Source organism: Clytia hemisphaerica, unplaced genomic scaffold, assembly GCF_902728285.1.
Source record: "Clytia hemisphaerica strain Z4C2 unplaced genomic scaffold, Clytia hemisphaerica genome assembly, whole genome shotgun sequence".
Classification (NCBI taxonomy): domain Eukaryota; kingdom Metazoa; phylum Cnidaria; class Hydrozoa; order Leptothecata; family Clytiidae; genus Clytia; species Clytia hemisphaerica.
The window spans coordinates 60308-85664 of record NW_027103617.1 but is presented as its reverse complement, the minus strand read 5'-3'; the positions used below and the strand labels follow the sequence as shown (position 1 = coordinate 85664).

Sequence of the window (25357 nt, the reverse complement as noted above, 5' to 3'; positions counted from 1 at the left end):
TTAAATCTACCTTTAACGTCTGAACTGTTGGCAAATAGTCGTCGGTAAAGTTGTTTTCTTTTTTGCCTGCAATGGTTCTATTACGTTCATTATAAGGCCAACTCTACCAAATTTACACAACAATGTTTTTTGTGTGTGATGTCTCGGAAATCGAGGATTAAAAAGATAATTATGGTATTTTGCGCCAGTTTCACTGCTAAGTCGGTTTTCATTCCATTTATATTACTAGATATCGTGATTCAGAAGAGACAGGGAGTATGATGGTTCAAGGAGAACTGGGAATCTACCTTGGCGGTGGATATTCGGTGCAGCTCTTTCCCAAACAAGACAACCATGAAATCATTGAGCATCTGTTAGATGATCACTGGATGAATCGCGGTACACGGGCTATACTTATTACATTCAGTGTCTTCAATGGTGGTGTCAAATACTTCAGTAGCGTTTCTTTACTGTTAGAGTTCCCCAACTCTGCAGGTGTTATCAAACAACATTCCATTTCAACTTTTAAAACCATCAAATACGCCAGGACTCAAACAAGAGTTATCATCACCGAATTCTTTACCCTCCTTCTAATCTTGTATTATACGTTCATCAACCTGCGCAAAATCTTTCATCAACGATTCGGATATCTCGGCTCATTTTGGAACTTGGTGGATTTTGCGATGGTAGTGAGCTCTATTTCCTCCATTGTCATTCATTTTTATCGTTCAAGTATCGAAGCTCGCGTTTTATCACACGTGGCAGGACGTCAGCCTAACGAATCTATCAGTTTCGCGGACGTCGGTTTTTGGGGATACGGCTACACGCAATCGGTAGCTTGCGTCAATTTCTTTGCAACGATTCGTTTGATACGTCTACTACGTCTTAACAGGCGCACTTCTTTACTGGAGGCTACTCTCATCAAAGCCAAAAAGTTCCTCTACTCATACGCTATAGTGTTTGCCATCATGATGTCTGGCTTCATCATCTTTGCAACTATGTTGTTTCGGACTCGCATCTACGAGTACCGTAAACTGTCGAGTGCAGCTGCAGCAGTGATTCGATTACTTCTTGGTAAATACAGCTTCAGCGATTACCAAGAAGCTCACTTGTTACTTGGTCCTTTATTCTTCTTGATCTTCAACGTCACATGCAATTGGATCATGATCAACATGCTCATCTCCATCTTGGATGATGCGTCTCATGAAGTGAAGCAAGAACGAGAAGACTTCATCAGTCAAGAAGCAGAAGCTATCAACTACTTTCTTGCACAACTTAAAGGTAACTAAAAAAGAAAAACTTTGGAAAAGGATAACATCAATCGGAGTTTTTGATTTTTCTAAAAAGCATTTAGGATTGTTTTGGGGGTATTACAATAGAAATCTCTTAAAAATTCCTCGAGGGAATTCTATTGTAGTACACCAGAAACAATCCCACAATGCATCGCTGTTTTAGAAAAATCAATAACTCCAATAAGGTCTATTAGAAAAAATCTTCACTTCTTCTATTCTTATTTTTCATCCTCAAATTCTTTTTGATTCTCAAAAGGTGCGCTTAAAATTATCTCTCTATAGGGACATTTCACTTAATATTTTCCCTTATGAGTAATGCTAAAAAGTACGAACCTTTTTTTTCTCAGAGTGAACTTTAAAACTTGTTTTAGTATTAGACTTTTAGATTCACTTTTTTGTTTGCTCCGTTTGTGGGGTATAATGAATGTATTCTATACGATTAAATCAGAAAATATACTTTCATCATCTCACAGATATGATTAATGGCACACGACGTCAAAAGCAAAGTAAGCCCGAAACATCAGCCGAGAAAGAACTCCCCCCTTTACCGGACCTTGATGCCGTGGAAAGGAAAACGAGCGAACTGGAGTTATTGTGTGAACAAATGCTGCGAGACGATTACGATCTAGACCGAATGATGGCTGATTCACTTGTCGGTGTCTCGCCTGCTATCTCCCCTGATCTTCCTTATTTACCGGGATCCTAAAATTGTAATTAAACATTTGATTAATGTCGCACTTACTTTGGTTTATTATGAAGAAGTATAGAGAAGTGGGAAAGTATATTTTGATGTATTGTAACAGTAACAATATTTTCATTTCAATATGTCTTTCAAACGAATTGCTTTTGCAATGCCATTTGAAACATTTTTTTGTTTTTGCTTGCTTCTCCATCCCTTATTTACAGCACCTGACCCCGAGAATGTACACGAAATTTGAATCAAACCTGAAAGATTTTCATTTTAAAAAACATTGAATGTTTTCAATCTTTCAAAATCCTTTCCCAGAGTTTAGTTTCATTAATTTTGATTGATAGGCTAATTTTTTTGGTCCTCGAAGTTGACTCCCATTTTCGTTATAACCCGCAGAAATTAGTTTTGGTTTTATGACTTTTAAATCTAGTAATAGTAAAATGTTGATATTTTTCCAAATGGATTAATCATAACAGCAAATTTTAAAAATATTTTGTGGTAAAACAATATTCTAAAGAGCAATTTGATATTCTGAAAATTAGATTTTTTCGATTTTTAACCCCCAGAATGTAAGTGAGAAGATTTGGTTGGTTGAATTTTTTGCTGAAGTATGTGAAAAGTGTAACAACACCACTTTTTCTACCTCACAGCCTCACTGGAACATTTTCCCACAGCGGGACAAAAATTCTAATAAAGTCCCAATGGGGATAGAAATTCTAGTATTGTTCAAAAGTTAGGCAAGTTTTCTGATTGGGCTTGGGTCCCAGCAGGTCTGTGACACGTCGTAAAAGCTCAAAATGTCAACATCGATCATCTCTCAGGGAGTATTTCATGCTATGAAATGAAATTAGACAGCAGGAGACCCGTCCTGTATTTTTATAATCTGATGTATACAGGACGGGTATGAACCGTCAAAAAACTTACAGTGGGAAATTCGAATTTAAGGCTGTCCTCTCTTACCAAAATAAAAACCAAACTTCGGAAGTTGCGCTTTCTCTAAGAAAGTGTGACCAGTAAAAGAAAATTTGATTTGCTATGTTTTCAACCGTTATTTAGATCTGGGACATTCAAACTCTCAGCCCATACCATGCTATATATTTCGCTATCAGTATATAGAATAAGAAATCATAGCATGGATCTCCGGCTAGCTATGAATATATACAATAAACAAGTTTTACATAATTTGACGTGTTATGAAGACCCCAAAAAGTAGGTCAATCATTTTCGTCAAAATATCTAACTAAGAACAATAAATTTTCTTTGTTCATTCATTAGGAGTAAGAAAATACCCTATTATCATAACTTAATTCCAATAGATTTCGAGGTAGAGAGGATTTATTTAAAAAATGCTTCAATTCGGGTAGTATCCAATCAACTTCGATTCCGATTTTCATATCAAAAAATTAATTAAAGCTAAAATTTAATGTCTAGAAATGATGAGTTATATGTAACAGTATGGTCTGGAACAACTTTTTATTAAGTTGAATTATTGAGCGATTTTACAAATTTCCCCCTACTATTTCTGCTAAACTTAAATGTTTATGTTTCTTTTCTTTATAGTTGATGCAAAGTAGTACAAATTGTATTTAGCTCGAGGCTAATCAATATCAACTTTTAATTACAAATCTATCTAAAAGATTGATATTCAAAATCAATTATTATTTACAAATTAATTTAAATTCAATCGATAAAACCAACGCCATGGATAATGGTGCGACAGTTTCGGCAAGGACAAGTAGAGGCCTCCATTGGTTTCTTAAGTTTTTCAAAGTCTTCGCGAAGGGTAGCCCAGATTTTAAGTCCCAAGAAAGCCAAAGACGATTTTCCATTTCCATTTATCCCTGGGGGACACCAACCATCCTTGATCTTGATCCAGTTACTCAGTTCGTTGTCTATTTTTGTCCTTTGTTGCCTATTTTCTAGATAACTCTTGACTAACCTTGTGGAAAGGTCATCGAATCCGTATGCACTGATCTTTACAGCTACAAGTAATTTGTGGCACATGCAATCAAAGGCCTTGGAAAGGTCGATGAGCAGTGCCCCAAAAGCATCTTTCTTGTCATTGGCTAGCTTCCAGAGCTCTTCCATTGGGAGAAGAGATGCTTGAGATCCTTTCCTAAAACCACATTGTTGTTCATCAAAGTAGTGTTCAAAGTATTCTGATATTTGATGGTGATAAACTCTTTCGTAAATTTTGGATATTATCGATAGTATACTTATTGGTCCGACAATAAATCAAACGGGAAGCAAAGAGACAAAGTCCTTGATTGAAATACAATGATGTAAAAACCTCTTCTATACTTTATATACATCTCTAAATGAAACAAAATAGAATATATGTTAGAAATAATAATGTCGTGATTGTCTTTCGTACGTCAGTTGAACGAACGAACGTAATCGAATGTCTATAAACACTAAACCAAAGAATGAACGTAATACCAAGTTTCGTATTATCGAAAATAACTTTTTGAACATCAGCGTTCAAATATCTTGGAGTTCGTAATCTCCACTTCTCATCCATCGAGGTTGTCTTCGTCGTCTCTGTGGACTTTGTTCATTTTCGTTTTGTTGTTCAACAATTTCGACGTTACCGTGAATGTCTTCTTCTTCTGCCTCTTCCGCCGAAGCAGAGCTGTCGCGATTTCGTCTGAACTGTTCTCTTGTTGATTTGTATTTCCAGCTGGGTATAGCTAGTTCATATTGACAGAATACTTTCGTGATGCAAATTTCGTGGCAAGCCTTTGAAGGCGTGCATACTTGCCTTCAATTGATGTGATGATGTAGCAATCTCTAGCATGGTTTTTGTCTCGTTCGTTTTTGATGAAAACGAGATCTCCAACGTGTAAACGTGGCGTTGATGCGTGGTTGGAAGCAAATGATTGTAAGCTAGATTGACGTTTGTTCGAGCGAATGTCTTGTTGCTCTGTCGATAAATCGAGATCTTTCAAATTAAGTTGTTCGTTAGTGACCTGATCACGTTAAAATAAAATTTCTCTTGCTGACAAGCCACGGTTACGAATCCTGCTGTTGAGTGTATGTACCGCGATTTGAAGCTGCGCGGAGGATATAGTACCTCCGGATGGGGATAAGTTTAGAAACTCTAGTTATTTGAAGGGAAGCGTCCCCTCGTAAAACTTGGAAACCAGTTGCGGAAACGATTCTCATAGTGCAAGATGGGAAACGAAGATCTGATGTTGCGTTCATCAACGCTTCTCGTAAAGACGGGGCTGTCTCGTTTTCGATAAACATGGCTGGGGTGAGCGGAGAGTGCACGTCCCTTGTGACGCATACCTTCTGACGATTTCGACGCAGAACATCTGTGAAAAAATACTTCTGACTGGTCGAAGACTTCACGGGGTATCGCTTTTAGCGCGTTGCATTGGCTACAATGGTCGACCATGTTGTTAATGATGAAGTCACTGTTTATACCGTAGAAACGATGGTTGAAGATGAGCTTGAGCTGATGTTTGGAGCAGTGGTTAACATGTAGATGAATTGCGGTCAATTAGTGAACGATTGCTGGTGAAGGGATCCTCTTTGTTGACGATAATGAGACCAGATTGATCGAGTGTGGCTGCATTGAGGTCATCGTCGTAGATCAGGGCAATCTTGTTGTGCTGATCGCCAGGCGGACTTGTTTAGGTACGATAATGGCGTTAACCCTGACACGATATCTTGGGCTGAAACAGTACGAACGACGGAGTCAATTGTTTCGTAAACGAATTTACAAATTTGACAAGAATCTTCGCAACCTTGATGAGGATTACGAGAACCGAAATCGCTGGATACATCGTCTTTACCTGAAATGTGTTGGACGGACACATTGTATGATGATAGCGTTGATAAGAAATTCGAGACTCGAGCAGATGCTGCAAAATTGTCCCTTACACAATGTACTATATGCTTGGACGCAAGGTTTCGAATCAGATAGAACCTTGAGTTGATGGATCGACTCGCGAATGTAGGCGGAGAAATTTTCGACTCCCGTTGCAATAGCGAGGGCTTCGAGTTCGCATGGAGACCAATCAAATTGATAGTCTTTGAGTTTGAAGCTGAAAAACTAGGTGACATGACGTTTACCGTGTTCCTCTGAGACCTTTGTTTACGGGAGAAGCATCAACTGTAAGCAGAAGCTGGTCGGTTTTACGTGGAATTGTCAAAGTTTTTGGGTCTTTGAGAGGGGGCAGCTTGAGTGTTTTGGAAGTCTCGATGTAGCGTTTCGTCCCATTTGGTGTTTTGCGGACCATTGAGACCTTTGATCAAATCCTCTAGAGGTGATAGGAGATATGTATATCGTGGGATGCAAAGTGAGATGGCTTTGAAAGTACCAATGTAAGATCGTATTGCTGAGCAAGTTTTCGGTGGTGATACAGAAGCAAGGGCAGCAATTTTGTGACTGCTTCGTGATAGTGTGCAAGCTGAACAATGCCAACCCAGAATTGTTGTTGAACATGGGCAGGTGACTGTTTTCTTGGCTGATAGCGTAAGATTGTTTTCCGCGATGCGCTGCAGTACTAGTTCATATTTTCGCAAGATTTTGTCCTCAGCGTTACCCCCAATGAATAAGTCGTTGGCAATGACGGTCAAGAAGCCTTCGGTGATAAATCACCAGAAACTCTGGAAGTAAGTTCCTTGTAAAAACTCTGATGAGCCTGGCATGCCCATTGCTGAACGTAGGTATACTCTCAACCCTTTAAAAGGTGTCACGGTGCCGAGGTAAGGGATGGAGTTCTTACCGTGTGGGATCTGGAAAAAACTTTTTGTAAAGTCAGTTTTTACGACGTACTTGATCATCGATAATCTACGAAGGACTTCATCACTGGACATGGTGGCTGTCGGGGTTATTCGGACGTACTGGCCAAGGTTGTTGAAAGCGGTAACAAATCGATAACTTCCATCTGGCTTTTTCCTCGGAAAACTGGATGATACGAACTTAACATTCACTCAGACCAACGGATTAGAATAGGTGGATTAACTTCTCTCGTTGCTCCCAAGAGAGATCCATTGTCTTCTCATTGTTACAAGAAAAATCTGTAAATGACTCTGCGCACTCCTCGTTTAGTTTTTTCATTGTTTTTATAAGAACAATTTTCCAATTTATACAGTTTCGAAAACGAATTTGTCCTATGATTCGATCAATTTTGATGATTTTGCAAATATTTTAAATCCTGCACTTAAGTTTTAGCATCAACAAACGCTAGACCAGTTTTAATGTAAATTTTTAATCTTTTGTCAATGGCAATCTTCAGATAAGTGAAAATTAACGTATGGTCTATAACTAAGAAACTATCGATGGGTCACGAATGGTTGCATACTGGTGAAAGAAGACTGTATTTAGAATTAGGAAAATAAATTTCAAATTATTTGGCTAATTTCTGCATTGGATAGAAAGGGCTAAAAAAGTGCATTTTCTTATTTAAAATGTACCACGTGATACGTAATGACCAATGAAAATGTTGAAAGTAATGATTTTTTACAACTTTTTTACAACTTATCAAGTTTTAATTGCTAGCAAACTCGTAAAAAAGTTTGATAACCTAACGAGGAGTGTTTTCTATGAGTTCTTAATCCACCTATTCTAATCCGTTGCTCAGACGTCTCCGGGCTTTGCAAGGACTCCTAAATCTTCGAGTTTACCTTAAGGGAACAAAATTTTGTGGGAGTTTGCGGATTTAAGCCCAAACCGTAAAATTAAGTTCCCGCAAAATTTTTCAAATTCGAAAAACAAAGGTCGAATGATTCACAGTACGGCTCTAATCTTTTTTCAAGGGAGAAAGACGCAAAATTCAGTTCCCGAAAAATATTAAATATTTAATCTTGAACTGCGAACTGCAAAAATTAGTTCCCACAAAAAATAGTTCCCTTAAGGTATCTGCCTCCTGTTTTAAAAGTTGTAAATTCGATTGGTTGTAGAATGGTAGTTTACCTTTCTGTGTTGGTGGTTCTACTGGACCGAGATTGATATAAGCTCGAATGGGTCCACTTTTATCGTTATAGACACCAAAGTTTGGGTTAAAAGTAGACAGATAACGTTCATTAATGTTTCTAAAATTAGATGGAGTTTTTGCTGTCAAAATGCTATCTGGGTCAATTGCAATGCAGGTGGTGAAGTTGGCTTCACATGGACATTTGGATGGTATAACAGGTTTTCGAAACATAAACGGATTGAGTGTTTCTTCTGGATCAATGATAGGTCTGATTTGGGCGACATGTTGAGATTTAGAGATCTGGATTGGTTCCGTAGTGAGGTTTGGGGTATACGTAATATTCCATCAATCACCCTGGATATTGTTTGTTCAATCCACGAGTTCGATGTTGGTTGAATAAGGCGTGGTTCGATTGCAACCTCTCCGTCGAATTGAAGTAGGCTTTTGTCTTCAAATTCGAGATATTCACCTGGCATTAATATTTCTCTAAATTGTTTCTAAGTAAAACAGAGTTTATGCGTCATATTTTCGGATGTTTAGGTGAGTAATTGGTTCATAGGATATGACGGTGGTGTTGATGGAGATGGTTTCAGCTTTCAGGTGTACGTGAATGCTATTTTGCTTACAGAAAGGAATACTTGCTAATATATCACAATCTAGTTTCTCAATTACTAAAGGCGGTTATTGGGAGGTTGTGATCAGTTCACAATCAGTTCATTGTGAAGTGTACCTCTCCCAAAACTGGCAAGTTAGATTTGTCGGCAGATCGAGCGGAATGGAGGGTGGATTTTATTGGAATGCCAACACTGTGGACGAACGATTGTGAAACAACAGAAGATGTTGTCCCGGTATCAATGACAACATGGCATGGATGGTGTTTAAATAAAGCAAAGAAGAATGGTGAGGTGTCACATTCAACTTTTTGAACAGTTGCAATATCAGTTGCTGGCGGCAATGAAGAACGAATAGGTGGAGGGTTGATATCAAGCTTATGGATGTTGCTGGTTGCTGCGAGGGGAGGATCGATTTGAAAGATTTGAACTGTGAAAGTCTTGGTTGAATGTCCTTGAGGGTGCATGATTGCAAATCATGGGCATAAACACGGGCAACATAGCCTGGTAATCAATTGTCTATTAAAGAAAGCCATAAATATACAGTTAACCTTTCAGTGGGGGCGACATAACCTCGTATGTAGGAGGGGCTTCGTCACGATGAAGACCAGAGGCTACGGTCAATAGGTTATCTTAAAGAGGGCTACAATTCGTTGATAGAATGTCTCTTAACACTCATTAGGTTTCCTTTAAATGTTTGCAAAATGCTTAAGAAATTCACTTCCAATTGTACAAAGTTAAAATGTCTATGAATCCTTTGCCAAATCCAAGCAAGGTTTGTGGAGCGCTTGATGATATCATTACGTAGGAGTGATGGCGCAAATTGGACAATTAATCCCAACATCCTCTCCAACGTTATCTTTTTCTGGACGGCTGTTTTTTGATTCGTGCTTCAGTCAACGCCCTGTTGGGTATGTTTGTGAAGACCAATTACCCTCTAGGAATGGGGCAAAGTCATTAAATAGACTCAGGTGATAGAGCATGTTTGATGTCAAATTGGCGTATGAAGTAATTGCTTCACTTTCAGTGAGGCTCCCCTGTTTTGGAGGGCACGAATGATCCATATTTCTGTACATAAGAGGTCGTTCGTTATATGTTTAATTTCACTCTTTAAATTGTTTCTTCGAGTTCACCTGTCACCACGACAATAAATCAAACGGGAAGCAAATAGTCAAAGTCCTTGATTGAATTACAATGATGTGAAAACCTTTTCTTCTATACTTTATATGTAGCTCAAGATTCAGTTGGCTTCGAATCGGGTTCTAGTCCGATTCTTTTAAATTCTCTTTCTTTTCCCACTCTTTCCATCTGCTTCTTTGAACTGTAAAATGTGTGTGAGAACCACAGGGTTGGATTGTGGCGATCCAATCCCAGTTCCTTCCTTTCTAGTATGCTTTCTACAACTTTGCGGCAACTAGAAACGTGTCAAAGGTGTGGCAACTTCGTCTAGTAGAAACTATACTTCTTTTCTCAGTGTTATTTTAGTTTCTTCGGCTGCTTCCGTGGATTCTAAGTTTTAGTTTATTTTATATTTGCGCGCGTTTTATACTTTCACTAAACAACACAACTTTTTACATTCTTTTATCTGTGGTGGTGTCTAATAATTAATACTGCTTGGCCTACCTACACAACCCTATTTCCATCATATAGGAAGATAATTTCGTAAAAAGCCGAAATCCTGTACCGGTGTAGCGGATTATTTTAACTCCCTGTAAATGCTGACCCCCCAGTTAAAATAAACTAGGAAATAATGACTCCCCTAGAGTAGGAATTTCCTAGGAAATATTGACTCCCTTAGTAAATAATGACTCCCCGTAAAAAAGCCAAGGGAGTCAAGATAAACTAGTTTATCATGACCCCCCCCCCAAAGAACTGAAGTCATTGCAGTGCTGTTCGATCGAATGTTTCGAATTTAGGCTTTTCAAGGTCAAGAAATTGGGTTTCGCTGTTTTTACAACCCTTAGGGGACTGAAATTAAATTTGGTGATTTTTACGACCCTTAGCGGGATTTTGAAGGTCTAAAAAAGGCACCCTTAAGGGCGGCACATACCCGTACCCTTCACTTGCCTAAGTACCCCCCCCCCGGGTGTTGACCGAACTGTAGTTGGCTGTTTGCAAAAATCTGTGGCAGGGTGTCTTCTCAATACATATAATAATAATAACATATGTTTTAAGTGGCATGCTCCGAAAAATTCAAAAGCTTTTGTTTCCACGAAGGGCCACTGTGATATAACATCAAATGAAAGTAAATGAGGACTATTTGACGTGCGTTGTCAATTCAAACTGAGTCCAAAAGTACAACAAACCCCACCTCATTAGATAAATCTAGGTAAGCAGGCAAAAGTTTCCTAATGAAGAAAATTGGCACCCTCCAGGCAAGAAAAATGATAACCACCACACCTGCACAACAGAGTTTTTATCTCAGATACATTTTGAAACAGAAATCACCTAGTAATGGGATCATTTATTGATTCTAGTGGAGATGAAGTTCTCAAAAGCAAAAGCAGAAAAAGCTTGTTAAAAGCATTCTAAGTCAAAAAAAGGCGAATTTCCAGGACTCCACCTTAAGGTAGATAATAGAGGGGAGTCATTTTAAACCAAAGGGGGTCAAGATTTCCTAGGAAATAGCAACTCTAGGGAGTCTTCATTTACTAGTTTATTTTGAGGTGGGGAGTCACTATTTACTAGTTTATTATGACTGGGGAGTCATTATTTAGGGGAGTCAAATTTTTGTGTGACACCGGTCGAAAACTGAGGAACAGATTATGTGTTTTCTTGAAATATTTTTGACTCATATTGAGTTACTTCTTTTCATCTTAACTCATATTGAGTTGCTTTCTTCCTTGTAGTCACTTTAGATCACTAGTTTGTTAGTTTTGCATTGATGGATTTCTATGTCATCATATTTCCCTTTTCAATTCCAACCTGATTGAATTTCTGTGAATGTTCATTCTAGATTTTTGTTGTATTTGTATTGTCTTTTTGTTTTGTGGGTTTTGTCTTTATTGTTTCCATTTTGAGTAGTTGAAGGTTTTATACTTCATCGCGGAGAATGCAGCTTGAATTTCTTGACATTTCGAGAAGAAGTCATTGCGATGCATTTTCGCGCGCTTTCGAATCTACGCCAATCAAAACGTTCGAATTCTAAAAAAACATTCGAATGTCGAAATGTCGAAATGTCAACAAAATGTCATTTGAGTTTTGAAGCTCGAAGAGATCACATCATTCAAAGAAGCCTTTGATTTTATATTTCTCTTCATTTTATTTTGGAAAATTGAATTAAATTCTGTTTAGAGATTGATTTTACGTGATGTTATGGTTCAGGTGTACATAGAAAAAATGAATATTTTTCTATGGGATGTAACTTCAGTTTTCACTGCATTCTTTTTTGTCCTTCTGAATTTCGATTTTGAAGGAAACTTTTATAACTTTTAACTTTGATCAAAAAAGTATCAAGACGAAAGATTGGATACCATTGGTTTCAAAGGAAAGTGAGTGTTTGTTTGAGAGTTTGAGAAATGCCAGAATTAGTCTAGGTAGGAGGTAAAAAGTTGTTTTTTTGTGCAAGATATCATTTAGATTTTCTCCCGATTTTCTGCACTTTTCGGACCTTTTGCACGAGAGTTTTCCTTTTTGATAAATCTCTTTTCCTGCTAGGTAATACAAAAACAGCATACATGAAATATTTTTAAAATAAGCCAGAATTATTTTAATTTTTTTTCTTTTTATACCATTTACTTTTCATTAAAATTTTTCAAATTTGTTCTACTTATTGCTAAAGTCATTCCTAATGTGCAATTTCAAACTTGACGTTAATTCTTTAGAATAAGGAGGTATTCAAAACTTCAAGACAAAAAACCATTACAACCTATAGACATCAATACATCATTTTTTGGCATTTTTCATCCTCTTTAACATGATTTATTTGTATAATTTATTTCTGGTTCCAGTATATTCTACTGGCCTTTTCTAATGGCAACGTCAATTTTTTTGAGCAAAAATTTTTTCGACAGGAGGAATCTTTGAGCCTAGCTGCCATAGTGAAAATCCTTTACAACCTATCAATATTTATACACCGTTGGTAAGAGCTAGAACTGATCTTTCTTTCTATATATTTGTATAATTAAAAGGCAGATTTCTCTTACCTCTTTAAACCTTGAATGTTTGTCAATTTTCGTTAAACATCGGAAAAAACTTGTCTTTTTACAGAATACTGAATCTTTTTATCGAGGATCAACTCACAGACAAATTTAGTATTGCCAGAGAGAAAAAAGATTAGACAGTTCAAATATACAAAATTTAGCATGTAAAACTTTCAAAAATCTCTAAATAATTCGAGCAACATGTGATGAAAAAAGCTAAAAAATTCAAAATTCTCTTTTATTGACGTCAAAAAAGAGACGTCAAACCCCCGGATTTGATAAACGTCAAAACGTTCGACTTGCATTCTCCGCGATGTTCTAGACTATTGCATTTGTTGGGTTTTTGAGTGGTTTTTGGTGTTTGTATTTATGTGATTGCTGTTTTGTTTTTCTGCTTGGCTTTTTAAACTTTATGTCTATTGGTTTGTTGGTTCTTTTTCGCATAAAATTCTTATTTCTTGGCAGAATGTTTGATTGGTTGGATTTATATATTTAGAAAATTTCAAAAAAAAAATATAAAAAAAAGGAAAAATACGTATAAGGCGAGAACAATTTAATTTGTTCTACGGGCAGATCGTTAGCAAAATATGTATGTATGGGTTCTGGGCCTACTTTTTGAAAATTTGTGCTTTTTGATACTTGTATTTTGTCGTTTGTCTTGTTCTTGTCTCTTTGAACTTGTTTGTTTTGTCTGTTGTTTAACCCCTTTTTTGTTTCTTTGTATTGGTGTGCAAGTTTTTGTTTATTTTTCTATGTTTGTTAGTTTGTTTGGACTGCGGGTCGGTTCAGGGTTATGGAATCTAGGGGAGGCGGAGTGTTGGACGTCCTTAAAACAAGTTTAAAGCCGCTGCATATGTCTTAAGTCGGGGACTCAATATTGCATTGGTTGGGTTTTTGAGTGGTTTTTGGTGTTTGTGTTTATGTGATTGCTGTTTTGATTTTCTGCTTGGCTTTTTAAACTTTATGTCTATCGGTTTGTTGGTTCTTTTTCGCATAAAATTCTCATTTCTTGACAGAATGTTTGATTGGTATGATTTATATATTTAGAAAAATGGAAAAAAAAATGTATAATTATAAAAATATTAGTCCCTTTTTATGTTTCATCTTTATTTTATTTAGTATTTTCAACTCTTTCTCTCCTTGAGGTTAGATCTATGATCTTCACCATATATAATCTCTAAATGCAACAAAACAGCATAAATGTTAGAAATGGTAATGGCGGTCTACAATTACTTTTATCGTTTTTAGAATTTTTCTTGTAGACTGGGGTGACTGTCGCGAACTTGGAAATGTTGGGAAAAAAGCCTGAGCGACAAGCATACCACAGCAGAAGTTTCACTGAGAATCATATGTCCAAAATATGTTGGAAGTAATTGATATTTTCAATTTCTTTCAGTGTTGATAGTGTTGTATATCGAGATCTATTGGTTCAATTTGAAAATTTGATTTCAGGAGGAGAGTATAATCAAACTGTGCCAATCCATATCAGATAATGTAGCAGCAAAAGATTTGGCTGACTCAGACACAATTACGCGAAAAACATTTCAAAGAAATTTGCAAAACTATTTCACCTCTACGCAACCTATCATAACATTATTGGACAATCACAAGGAGATGGAGAAGATGACATTATTGAATTGAGTAAGTCTTGGCTAGATCTCTTGCTAATTACAGTGTCATGTTGAATTATTAAAACTCCAGCATCAAAACAATAATTGGAAAATTTTAGTGGTCATTTTAAATCGTTATGTGTCATTTATTTTAATGCTGGAGTTTTTTAATTAATTTATCATTTTATTTGAGAAAAGCTTTGATTCCAGAATACCTTAATTACCTCTTCGTTGCAAAAATCTTCATTTTCTTCTTCATCAATTTTCTTCTTTGTGATTCTTAAATTTTCAGACTCAGAATAGTTGATTTAACAGAAAATGTATTACATATCAGTTTTGTTAAGTTTTGTTAGCTTTATCAGGCAGAAATTTATATTTTGACAAACATTAAAATTTACTATGGTCAGAGCCCTTAAAAAAGTCTGTCTCAATATAATCTGCAATGGAGAAAAAAAGACTATGACTTTTGATAGAAGCATAATCAGATAGCAGCTTTGTACTCGTTAAGAAGATATCCCGGAGTGGAATATATTATCAAACAAAAAAAATTCAAAGAGCGGAAAAATGAACATGTAGAAGAACAAAATGATGTTTTTGTAGAATATGATCATCGTTTTTATACCAAAAGATTGTCCATCTTAGACAGTCATAAATGCAACAAAATGTTCAAAAAATTTATTCAGTCAAAAAGCACAGCTAAAGACTGTTGTACTTCAACAGCCAGTATGTAAAGATTGTATACATTGCACAATAAAATCCTGTTTTCTTGATAAGTGAATAAATCTAAATTTAAGAGTTTTCAAGAGAAATATTCTTATTCCAAGTGAAACACTCTTGATCAGGAAAATAGATAAAAAGTAAAAATTGCACACTCTTGAAATAAGTGAAGTTTTCTTAAAACAAGGAAAATACATGTATTTATGAAAAAAGCAAGGAGATAAGGAGATAAAAAAGAAGGAATGAAGCATAAATTCAATTTTAACGAGTGATATTTTCTTATATAGTAAAAAATGTTAGCAGAAATAGAGTAAGTCGGAACAAACTTGTGTAAAAATTAATACGATAAAGGGTTACAATGTTTTAAATGAGAATTAAGAATGTCTTTCAAATCATATTTTAAAGGTATGAATGATTTACCAGGGGGGGGGGTACTAGGGCAAGATTGGTTACGGGGATGCTCCGCTGCTCAGGGTACCTTCTTTAACCTCCACAAGTCTCAGGTAGGGTCGCAAAAACACCAAAATAGAAAAATAAGTCCCTCGTAGGGTGCCTATTTTTGGAAAATTTGAGGAAAAAGTAGAAAATTTGAGAAAATTTTGGAATTTCAGTCCCATTCAGGGTCATTTTTTTCGCAAATTTCGAGTCCCACGTAGGGTCCATTTTTCGAACCTCAGCGGAGCCCCCCCGTCGGTCGACAAGGGTAGTACCCCCAGGGATGATTTATTTCTTTGCATTTTAATATGGTAAGTAATATCGTCACTGCATCTTATTACTTCTTCATGATTTGATTGTGTCACTTCATATGACTGAAACATATCACTAAATTCATGTGCATGGAACATTTCAAGCTCAAAATATACGAAGGCAGAGATGACAAATATTTTCTTGATTTAGCCAAATACTGGTTCTCTGTTCGGTGTGACGTCAAAAATGGAGGTTAAAGGTCCCAATTTCTTTTCTGTTGAAAATATTGGATGCCCATTTGGATTTTCTTCCGTGTCTGCGAAATTGCATGTCTGTAAAAATTGGTTCCGTTTAGCAAGTGACTGCGAAATGTTTTCAAAGTTTTGTTTTTTTGCTATTTCTTTAAAATATTTTTGCGCCGATTCGAAATTGAAACTATACCGAATCAGTGGACCTACTTTTTTAATCATTGTTGGCATGTGTATAGTGTAATGCTGTTTGGGGGCTATGTTTTGCTCAGGAAAAAGTTCTTTGAATTGTTTCAGGTGTCTTTCAATTTTTTTTTCTCAAGTCAAGCAGGGTCTCCTCTGAGACAACGGGGGAGAAAAGTATGTTCACAATACAGGACATTTCAGCGATGAACTTCAAAACTCCATGGTTTGCATCAACAAAAGGGTAAATAAGACATGGAATTATTCTCAAAAAGAATCTAGATTAGCAGCATTCAGTTTCATTTTGTAGCTCTCTTGTGTAAAAACATTCTCATTTATCTGTGAAAAGCTATCAGACTGTTCCAAGTATCCAAAATCGAATGTCAGGATACATGAATTCAAATCCGTAAGGGTGAGATGATGTTCCGCGAACAACTTCACGAGACAATGACGAAGCTCGTATTGCACAGAACCTTCCAGAAAGGTGTGCATAACATCTTGAGCGAGTTGAGCTGTGATGTCAAACTCAGGTAGCATACACAAAGGACTTCGCTTATTCAAACTGTATGCTGTCTGCAAATTTGATTTGACAGAGTTGTTCGGGGCATTTTCGATATCCATAAACTATGCGTTGTAATTAGTCATAAGTTACATAAGCAATGTCGAAACTTTTGAAAGGCCACTCCGACACCCTCTTTAAATCCACCCCACTGATGTTGACCTTCGTTGTCCCCGGTTGCTGCAAAAACTTTTCCAAACACTATCTTTGGCTCTTTAGCAACCATCAAAAGTGTCCCATTGTAAAGTTTTTTAACATCTTCGATAGTTGGAGCTAGAATCTTTTCAAAGCCATATTTTTTCACCAATTTTGCGTTTGCAATTGCTAATAATCTTACGGTGGCATGTTTGGAACGGAATTTGGGATTGATGTTAGCTACAACATAGTAATAAATGTCGACTTTATGCGTGATTGATAATAGTAAAAGTCAATCAGGATGTTCTTTGTAAAAAATTGTCCTCTTTGAAAAGTTCTCCACCCTTCATGTCGTAGATGAAATGATCATTGGGTTCTTTAGATATTGGAAAATGAGATTTGCAATGCGAGGATTTGATAGAAACTGTTGTAAGCTGTCCAAAAGAGGTATGTAGATAAAAGTTACAGGTTTTTCGATGATAACCGTTTTTGTTGCTTTCTTGCCTGTTCTCAAGGTATTCCCCAACTTTATCTCCTTGTAGACAAAAAAATCGAAATGTTTTTTTACAAAATCGGGTAAATTAATGCGTGTCCAAATTTTCGTTAATTTTTCGGAGGCAATTCCATCCCTCCTAGCCAGTGGCGTGGTGGCAGGGGGGGGCCAGGGGGGGGGGCAGGCCCCCCCCAGCGGAGCCCTTTTGAGAAGGGGCGCCCAAAAATAACGGACGCCAAGAAGGATTTTTCAGGCGCCCATATCGAAAGATTGACAAATGAAAATACAAAAATGGCGCCCCTCATCACCTCAAAAACTCAAAATTTTCTGCCTCGCTTTGCTTACACACTCCCTTTTTTGTGTTCATAATGAGCGTATAGAGAGGGGCGCCAAAAACAAAAAATCTTTAAAAAGGGCGCCATATTTGCCTTGGCCACCCCAGAGAAATTTTCCCACCACGCCACTGCTCCTAGCATAATAAATTATACCTTTAAAGTAGCGTATTACCATGTAGAACATGAAAATCGGTGTTACTTAAATTTAGGTTTTGCCAATTTTGCGAAAAATCGCAAAAACCAAAAAATGCTGACGTCAGCAAAACTTGTTTTTTAAATAACTCTAGTTTGGCTAATGGTATGAACATGAAATTTGGACCAAAGTTGCACATCATTAAAAGGATCATTTTGAGAAAAACCTTTTTTTTGAAATTTTGCTGATGTCAGCACTTTATTGCAAATTTTCGTATTTTGCTGATTTCTGCTGACGTCAGCAAAATTTGAAAAAAAAGGATTATGCAAAAGTGTTTTTATGACGAAAATTTGGACACGCATTAATTAATTTACCCGAGAAAGCCTCTTGTAAAGCTTTTGTCTCTAGCCCCTCGAAAGGATCCATGTTTTCCGAAAGTGCTTGCTGAATAACTTCCGCCATTTCCATATCTGGATTGGATTCAAGAGTCTTCAGTACATAATTTTTCGATAGCTTACTCCACTAATATTTTTACCTTATCAACAACTGAATCGACAGCGCCCTAATGAGAAAGAAATAATTGTTCTTGTCACTCCATCTCCAATATCTTGCCAATGAATAAAATAAATTGCTATAGCAATTAGAATAAACAAAATTTACAATCCAGTCTTCCAAGACAGCGTGTTATTTCAAAAAAAGCTCTTATCTTGAACTTTCTGAACAATGAAAATTTCAAACTTTTGATATTCCTCAAATGGTTGGATTAATTGAATCAGAGGTATTCAGTACTCACTTGAGTCAGCTTATTTGTTTCCTTTGTTTTTAAAATGAATAACGCAGCATTCTTTTTCATTGCTTCGGTGTTTTGAGGAGTTTCTTCTTGAGCTCTCTGAAAATTTGAAATGTTTTATTGCGATTAATTTTACTGAAAAATGCAAAGGGGTGTAAGGATACCCGGGGGGGGGGGCACTCATATGATCTGGCCTACGTCATGTGCCGCGCTTAAGGGTGGGGTTTTTCAGCATCCCAAAATGCACTGTAAGGGTGTGTTCAAGTGTGTTTCTGTGAGATTGCACTGCAAGGGTCGAATTTTAAAACAAATTCAAAATAATTGTTAAAAAGAAAGGTTTATACTTCTCGTTTGTTTGAAAAAGTTTCTATTGTCTGATAATTACAGCTGACAAGAATAATTTTCCCAGTTTTTCTTTGAAACAGAAAATTTCCAAAGCTTTTTCTTTCACGCAGATTTACAGCTGAGAAATATAGTGCACTATAAGGGTTGGGTAAATCAAGAGAAAATGCACTGAAAGGGTACCTTTTCAGGCATATTGAACTGCACTGTAAGGGTACGATTTTGAAAAGCAGATTTTGCGCGGCACATACCGTCGTCTCGAAATCGAGGCTCCACGACAACGAATGAATAGAAATATGATTTTATTCCGTATATTTGAGACTGTGTAATGGTAGTTCCACCTGTGAATAATTGATGAAGTCACGTGATCAATTATTATATAAAGCATGTTTTTTGTTGTGAAGTTAGCGTTTTTATTTAGTTGAAATTTGAGGTTATAGAAGAAACATCTTGTGAAATTTAATAGAAAAATACAGTCCTCTTTATTTGCTTGGAATCACATGGTCCTGACCGACCCGGATATTGGAATTGATTTGTTGCTGTTATGAGATTTGATTTATTGGAATTGATTTGATTTTTGATACGCGGTTCGGATATTGAAATTTTGATTTGATTTTGGATTTGTTACCGATCGCAGATATTTGAGATTTGATTTGATTGATTTTGATTACACGTGATTATTGATTTGATTTTGAAAATATGGCTCACCTTGCCAAATTGAAGAAAAGCAGAAACGCTTACCGACTGAACGCTAGTAAATTGTTTGCCAAGTCCGACAACCCGAATTTTGATACGCTCACCGAAACACAACGATACGATGTAATGGATGAACTGAATAGCAATATCATCGCGATACAAAGTAAGCACGACACGATTAAAAAACTTGACGAGAAAATTTTGGAACTCCTGTCTGACGACGAGGAAATGGCTGATGAACTGAATGCCAACACTGAATTTGAACTGAAAGTACAGAAGTACGTTTCAAAACTTAAACGATTAGAACGAAAACTTGAAACACCTTACGCTAACGTAAACGTCACGCCGATCGCTACGGGTACAATCGCTGCCACAGTACAACAACCGATCATCGAAAGAAAGAACGACGGTGTCCGCTTGCCGAAAATCGAAATCCCGAAATTCAAAGGAGACCCGTTAGAATGGAATTCGTTTAGAGACACGTTTACTGCGACCATCCACGAAAATTCGAAACTGTCTGACATTGAAAAATTCACGTATTTGCAAAGTTACGTTCGAGATGAAGCTCAGCAAGCAATTCAAGGACTTCCACTTAGTGGAGAAAATTATGATAAAGCCTGGCAACTCCTAACTGAACGTTATGGAAATTCGCAACTCATCCGTTCGAGTCTTATGAATAAACTGATTAAATTAGAAAAGCTAAGTAACGGCTCAGCTAAAGAACTTCGAAAATTGTATGACACAGTCGAAAGCAATGTCCGTGCTTTAAAATCAATCGGAATTGAGAAAGAAACTTTGGGTCCGATGTTGATACCTATTGTTTTAGAGAAATTACCAAATGTCGTTCGTTTACATCTCAGTAGAACTCTTGGAAGTAACACTTGGGACATAACTGAATTTTTGAAAGCTATTAATGAGGAAATTCTAGCAAGAGAAAACTTTGATTATTTGAAAGGTCCCGAAGCAGAAAATTCGAATTCGAAAAAACGCTCCTCAATGAACTTTGGAGGTGCACAACAAAGAAAAAAGTTTTGCAGATTTTGCCAAAGCACAGATCATTACAGTGATCAATGTACTATTGTTACGACAAATAGTGCTCGCAGAGAAATTTTGAAGAAAAACCATTGTTGTTTTAATTGTTTGAAACCGGGACACTCGAAAAAGGAGTGTAAAACTACGATCAAATGCTACAAAAACTTTTGAGAGTGTTGTATTAAGTATTTTCCCTGTAATAAGGTTGGTAATTTAAGGAGCATGCTTGTTTCTATTGTTTTTCTATATCGTTTCAGTATAAATTAAATATCTAAATAAAACACTATGGATTCATGTGAAATTAGTCTGTCAGCCTCCTCTGATATCGATAACGAGGAAATAACAGTGCCCAAACACACCCTGAGGAATCGCCGTCGCCGGAAGAAACGGGCTGAACGCCTCTACAACTTTGATGAGAAAGTGGAGCATTCTTGGGAAGAAAGAAGAAGAATACTGCTTGGAACCAACATCAAATTTATTGGAATAGACTTCTATCATACATTGGAATGACAGACAATACTTTTTGAACATAATGAATTCAAGTAGTTTTGTCGATTTAACTACTAACTTGCAGAAGTAACTTTATATTGGTGCAAACAATGACTATAATAGCTTCACAAACATTCCCTATCATGGAATTCAGCTGGGAAAGATTTTTTCGATCGCATTGAACAGTTTTGATATGAGAGAGATATCCAAGATATAGGCTCATAGTTCAAACATGGTTTCACCCAGCCCTTTAGACTGCGCTGAAGGATAAACTTCAAACTTTACTTTATTCAACTCTCAAAATTTTGTCGTTGAATCTTCCCAGTCATCAAAGACCGAGTTATAATGTTATAAAAGTGACTGATTTTGGGGTACGTTTTACGTGCAGTTTTGGATAAGCGAATACGAAGAAAGTGCCCAAAAATTCTGAAATTTTTGAAGTACCGCAAAAAATTGAAAGTACGCACGTTACGACATTGACATGTATATATTACATACAATGGATTGTTATTGTTTTGGATATCTGGCACACAGTACCGTCAACGGGTCTAACTTGGGACGAGTGGTCATATTATGGGATGATTGACTTTCTGGACTGTATTTTCACTGTTAAATCTCTGTTGACAACAAGTTTGTTTTCCATGATATTCGACTATGTTGATTAAATGGGTTTGGAGGTTCGATACAATGATTGCAAAATTGCTGTCCCATGCTTTGTCAGACTGTCCCAAGTTAGAGCCCTTGACGGTACAAATCCACTTTGTAGTCATTGCATTTTTAGGCAAAGTTATGATGCCTAAAGCACTGTCTGAAATTATTTTTTTATTGGAATTATTAGTTATTAGTGCTCAATTCTGTTCGGTGGAAAAGCTTCGAACTTCCCAACAGAAGTACTGTCACAAAGGAGTATAATAAAAGAATTTCGAGATGTTTTTCCTTTATCATTAAATATATAAAATTTGTACAAAGTTTGCTTCAGCCAAATATTTTTATACTTGAAAATAGTTTATAAATTATATTCTGTTGGATAATTTTGTGGTGGTAAAGATAAGAAAAACATAACATGAAGTCAAGTCAAAATACTCTCAAACACTCAAACATGTTTATGTATAATTTTACTTTTTACCTATTTCCCAACCCAAAATCTACCCAACATACTCAACTGAGGCCCAAAGTGAGCAGAAAAAGTTTTTCTACGAAAAGTAATAGCCCAAATAAAAGCATATATATACAGTACAAAAAGTTCATAGGCTATAATAGGCTATAGGCCAAAGACTGGATAATTGAAAATTCCCCAAACTATGAGTGATTATAACCGTTTCATGTTTGGAAGAGGCTTTTTCTTCAGTTCCAACAAAAGTTCCAACATAAATCCAATCTCTTTTTCCTTCTCACTGTTTTCTTACCAAATATCTGCGAATGCCGCCTAAAAACGAAAGAGAAAGTAGTTTTGTCCCTATTTATTTTTCTTATAAGCATCAAACCGATAACTCTTGATAGACGGTGATCTTTATGGAAACAACTGATAGAAAAAATTATTTTTAGGGATAGTGTTTTCAGATTTTCTTTTAATAAGGTGTTTGTTTTTTTGGGTATTTAAGATATATATTTATTATAGATTTTCCTCAAGAATTATTTGTTGCTAATAGAGGATGTCTCCTCTATTTTAGATATATATCTGTTTTTGATGTTTTAATTATTGTGGTCACAACTGCTTTCTCACTATTTATCTTATACGGAAATGAATACGTAGGAACCATGCACTTAACCACATGTTACAACAAGGAAACTTTTAAGATTCATAGGACGAATTCGACTGATTACTACCAAAAGCACGAGCATTCAGGATCCCAAAGGAAAAGGCTACCGAAACTAACGCGAACGATATAGACACTGAACACATGCAATCCAAATATAAACACCACGCTACGAAAGTCCTTCAACATACGTCGAAGCAAACGAAGTTGATTAATTCGAGGAAATTGAATTCGATTTCGAATGGTTTTATCCCAACGCTGCAAACAAAAACAACTTTAAGTGCCGATTGTAAGAAAGAATGGGACGAAAACCTATTAAATGCAGGAAAGGAAGCGAGGGAAATCATCATACGACACCACGGCCAATGGATAATCTACCATTCCAATAAACGGAAGGAAGCTAAAAACCGTCTACTATGTACTATTTTCGAAATAATAAACAAAAACCAAAAATACTTTGGAGGAAGTCACTGGAAGGCTCCCCCACCTGAAAATATGAAACTCAAAATATACTTCAAAAAAATCATAGCAGACATAAGAAAACACATTAAAACTGTCGAACAAATAAAATTTACCAACAACTTAAACAAATTCGAAAGAAAAACACTAGAACGCCTACAAAAAAACAAAAGAATAGAAATAAAAAAAGCTGACAAAGGAGGTTGTATAGTCGTTCTTGATAAAACAATGTATAAAGAAAAGGTTATGGACCATCTTAATGATACTAACTCTTACGAAATTATAGATAAAAGTCCACTGAAGGATGTCTAAACAAACTTAGAGGCCTTCCTGGATACAATATTCTACCACTACCACATAGACGATAATATATATAAATATTTATTACCACCAGAACAACCGCGTACCAGCCTATTCTATATATTACCTAAAATACATAAACCTCTAATTCCAGGAAGGCCAATAGTATCTTATGTTAGTTTTCTAACAGAAAATATATCAAAATTCCTCTCTAAATGTTTACAACCAATAACAAAAGAAATACATTCATACATTAAAGACACGAAAGACTTCCTAATCAAACTAATGAAAAACCAAAATTTGGCAATCAAAACAAAGTACCTAGTGACCATAGATATCAAATCACTTTACACAAATATCCCACATGAAGAAGGTATAAATTCACGCTTACATTACATAAACCTACATCGATCAAAAATCCTGACTTACTCTCCTAATAACAAAATAATAAAAACACTGTTCAGATTTTTACTTTAAAACAATTACTTTATGTTTCAAGATACACTCTATAGACAAAAATTTGGCTCAGCTATGGGCAGCCGAATGTGTCCAGCATATGCCAACCTATTTCTTGAAAAACTAGAAGAAGAAAGAATACTCATAGAACCATACCTATCAAAGATTTTACTATATAGCATATTTCTAGATGATATATTTCTCCTGTGGATAGGCAACCTTAAAGAGTTAAACGAATTTAATGCCTACGTAAACCAGATACATGACACAAACAGGGGTTACTCTAAAACACTAATCGAAAAGAAATTCAAAAAAACAAAACACATGACACAAAAAGAATGTTTACAAAAGAAAAACAAGTGGAAAAACAATAACAAATACCTACAAAAAACGTATCAAAATTCACAAAATTCTAAATATTACCTTCCGTTCGTTATCGAATACTACAAGAATCTTCAACCAATTAAAAACATCCTAAATAGACACTGGCATCTACTAAAAAGTGACCACACATAGAAATCTATCTTCCCGACCAGACCTCAGATTATAAACAAGCGACATAAAAACTTAAAACAACTACTCACACGCACAACCTTTATAACAGATTGATACACTTACAATATATTTCATAATTTTTATCAAGTTGATTATTTTTTGAAAATATATTTATAATACATAAAAAATCCACCTTGATTCTTAATTAATAATTATTATTCTCACATCTCTACTTATTACATTCTTCATTTACTTCTACTTCTCGGAAAATTCCAACCTAACCGTTTCAGCCACCCCATTCGAGGTTTGAACTGAACCGGTTATCAATAACGACTTTCAAATCAAAACAATAGCACAATTAAAACCTAACGGACATGAAAACACATAATAATAGAAGTACTCAAAAGGTTAGTAACTAAAACGACAAGAACATTACAAATAACATAACACAATAAAAAGACTCGGCCCAGGCCCACAATACAAAAAAGAAAACAATACTTACAGCCAAATCAGGGATATGTTATAGCGGAGCTGGATAACGCACATTTGAAAAAGCCTTGTTCTATCTCTGTCCCGCCCTGACATTAAAATTTAATATGAAATTAAACTTTTTTAATTACAAATTCGTGAAATTTGGATTTCTTTTTAGCCAATGATTCTGCTGCTGCATTTATTGTTCACGATTAAAAACTTTTAATTATCAAGAGGGTCTGTCAAACATTGATGAATGACAATTTAAAAAAATGAAAAACATTTTTTCATTAGTAAAGTTATAAGAAATTTCTTCTATAAGATTATA

The 25357-nt window shown here is 35.9% G+C and overlaps 1 protein-coding gene across 1 annotated transcript in view; it reads left to right on the top strand.

Annotated features, from left to right (window-relative positions):
* Positions 1-25357, top strand: part of LOC136802232 (polycystin-1-like protein 2) — a 118562-nt gene that overhangs the window by 41174 nt on the left and 52031 nt on the right. Inside the window, exon 32 of the mRNA XM_067058950.1 lies at positions 230-1260. Coding sequence (XP_066915051.1) covers positions 230-1260 — 1031 coding nt within the window. The remainder of the gene's footprint in view (positions 1-229; positions 1261-25357) is intronic.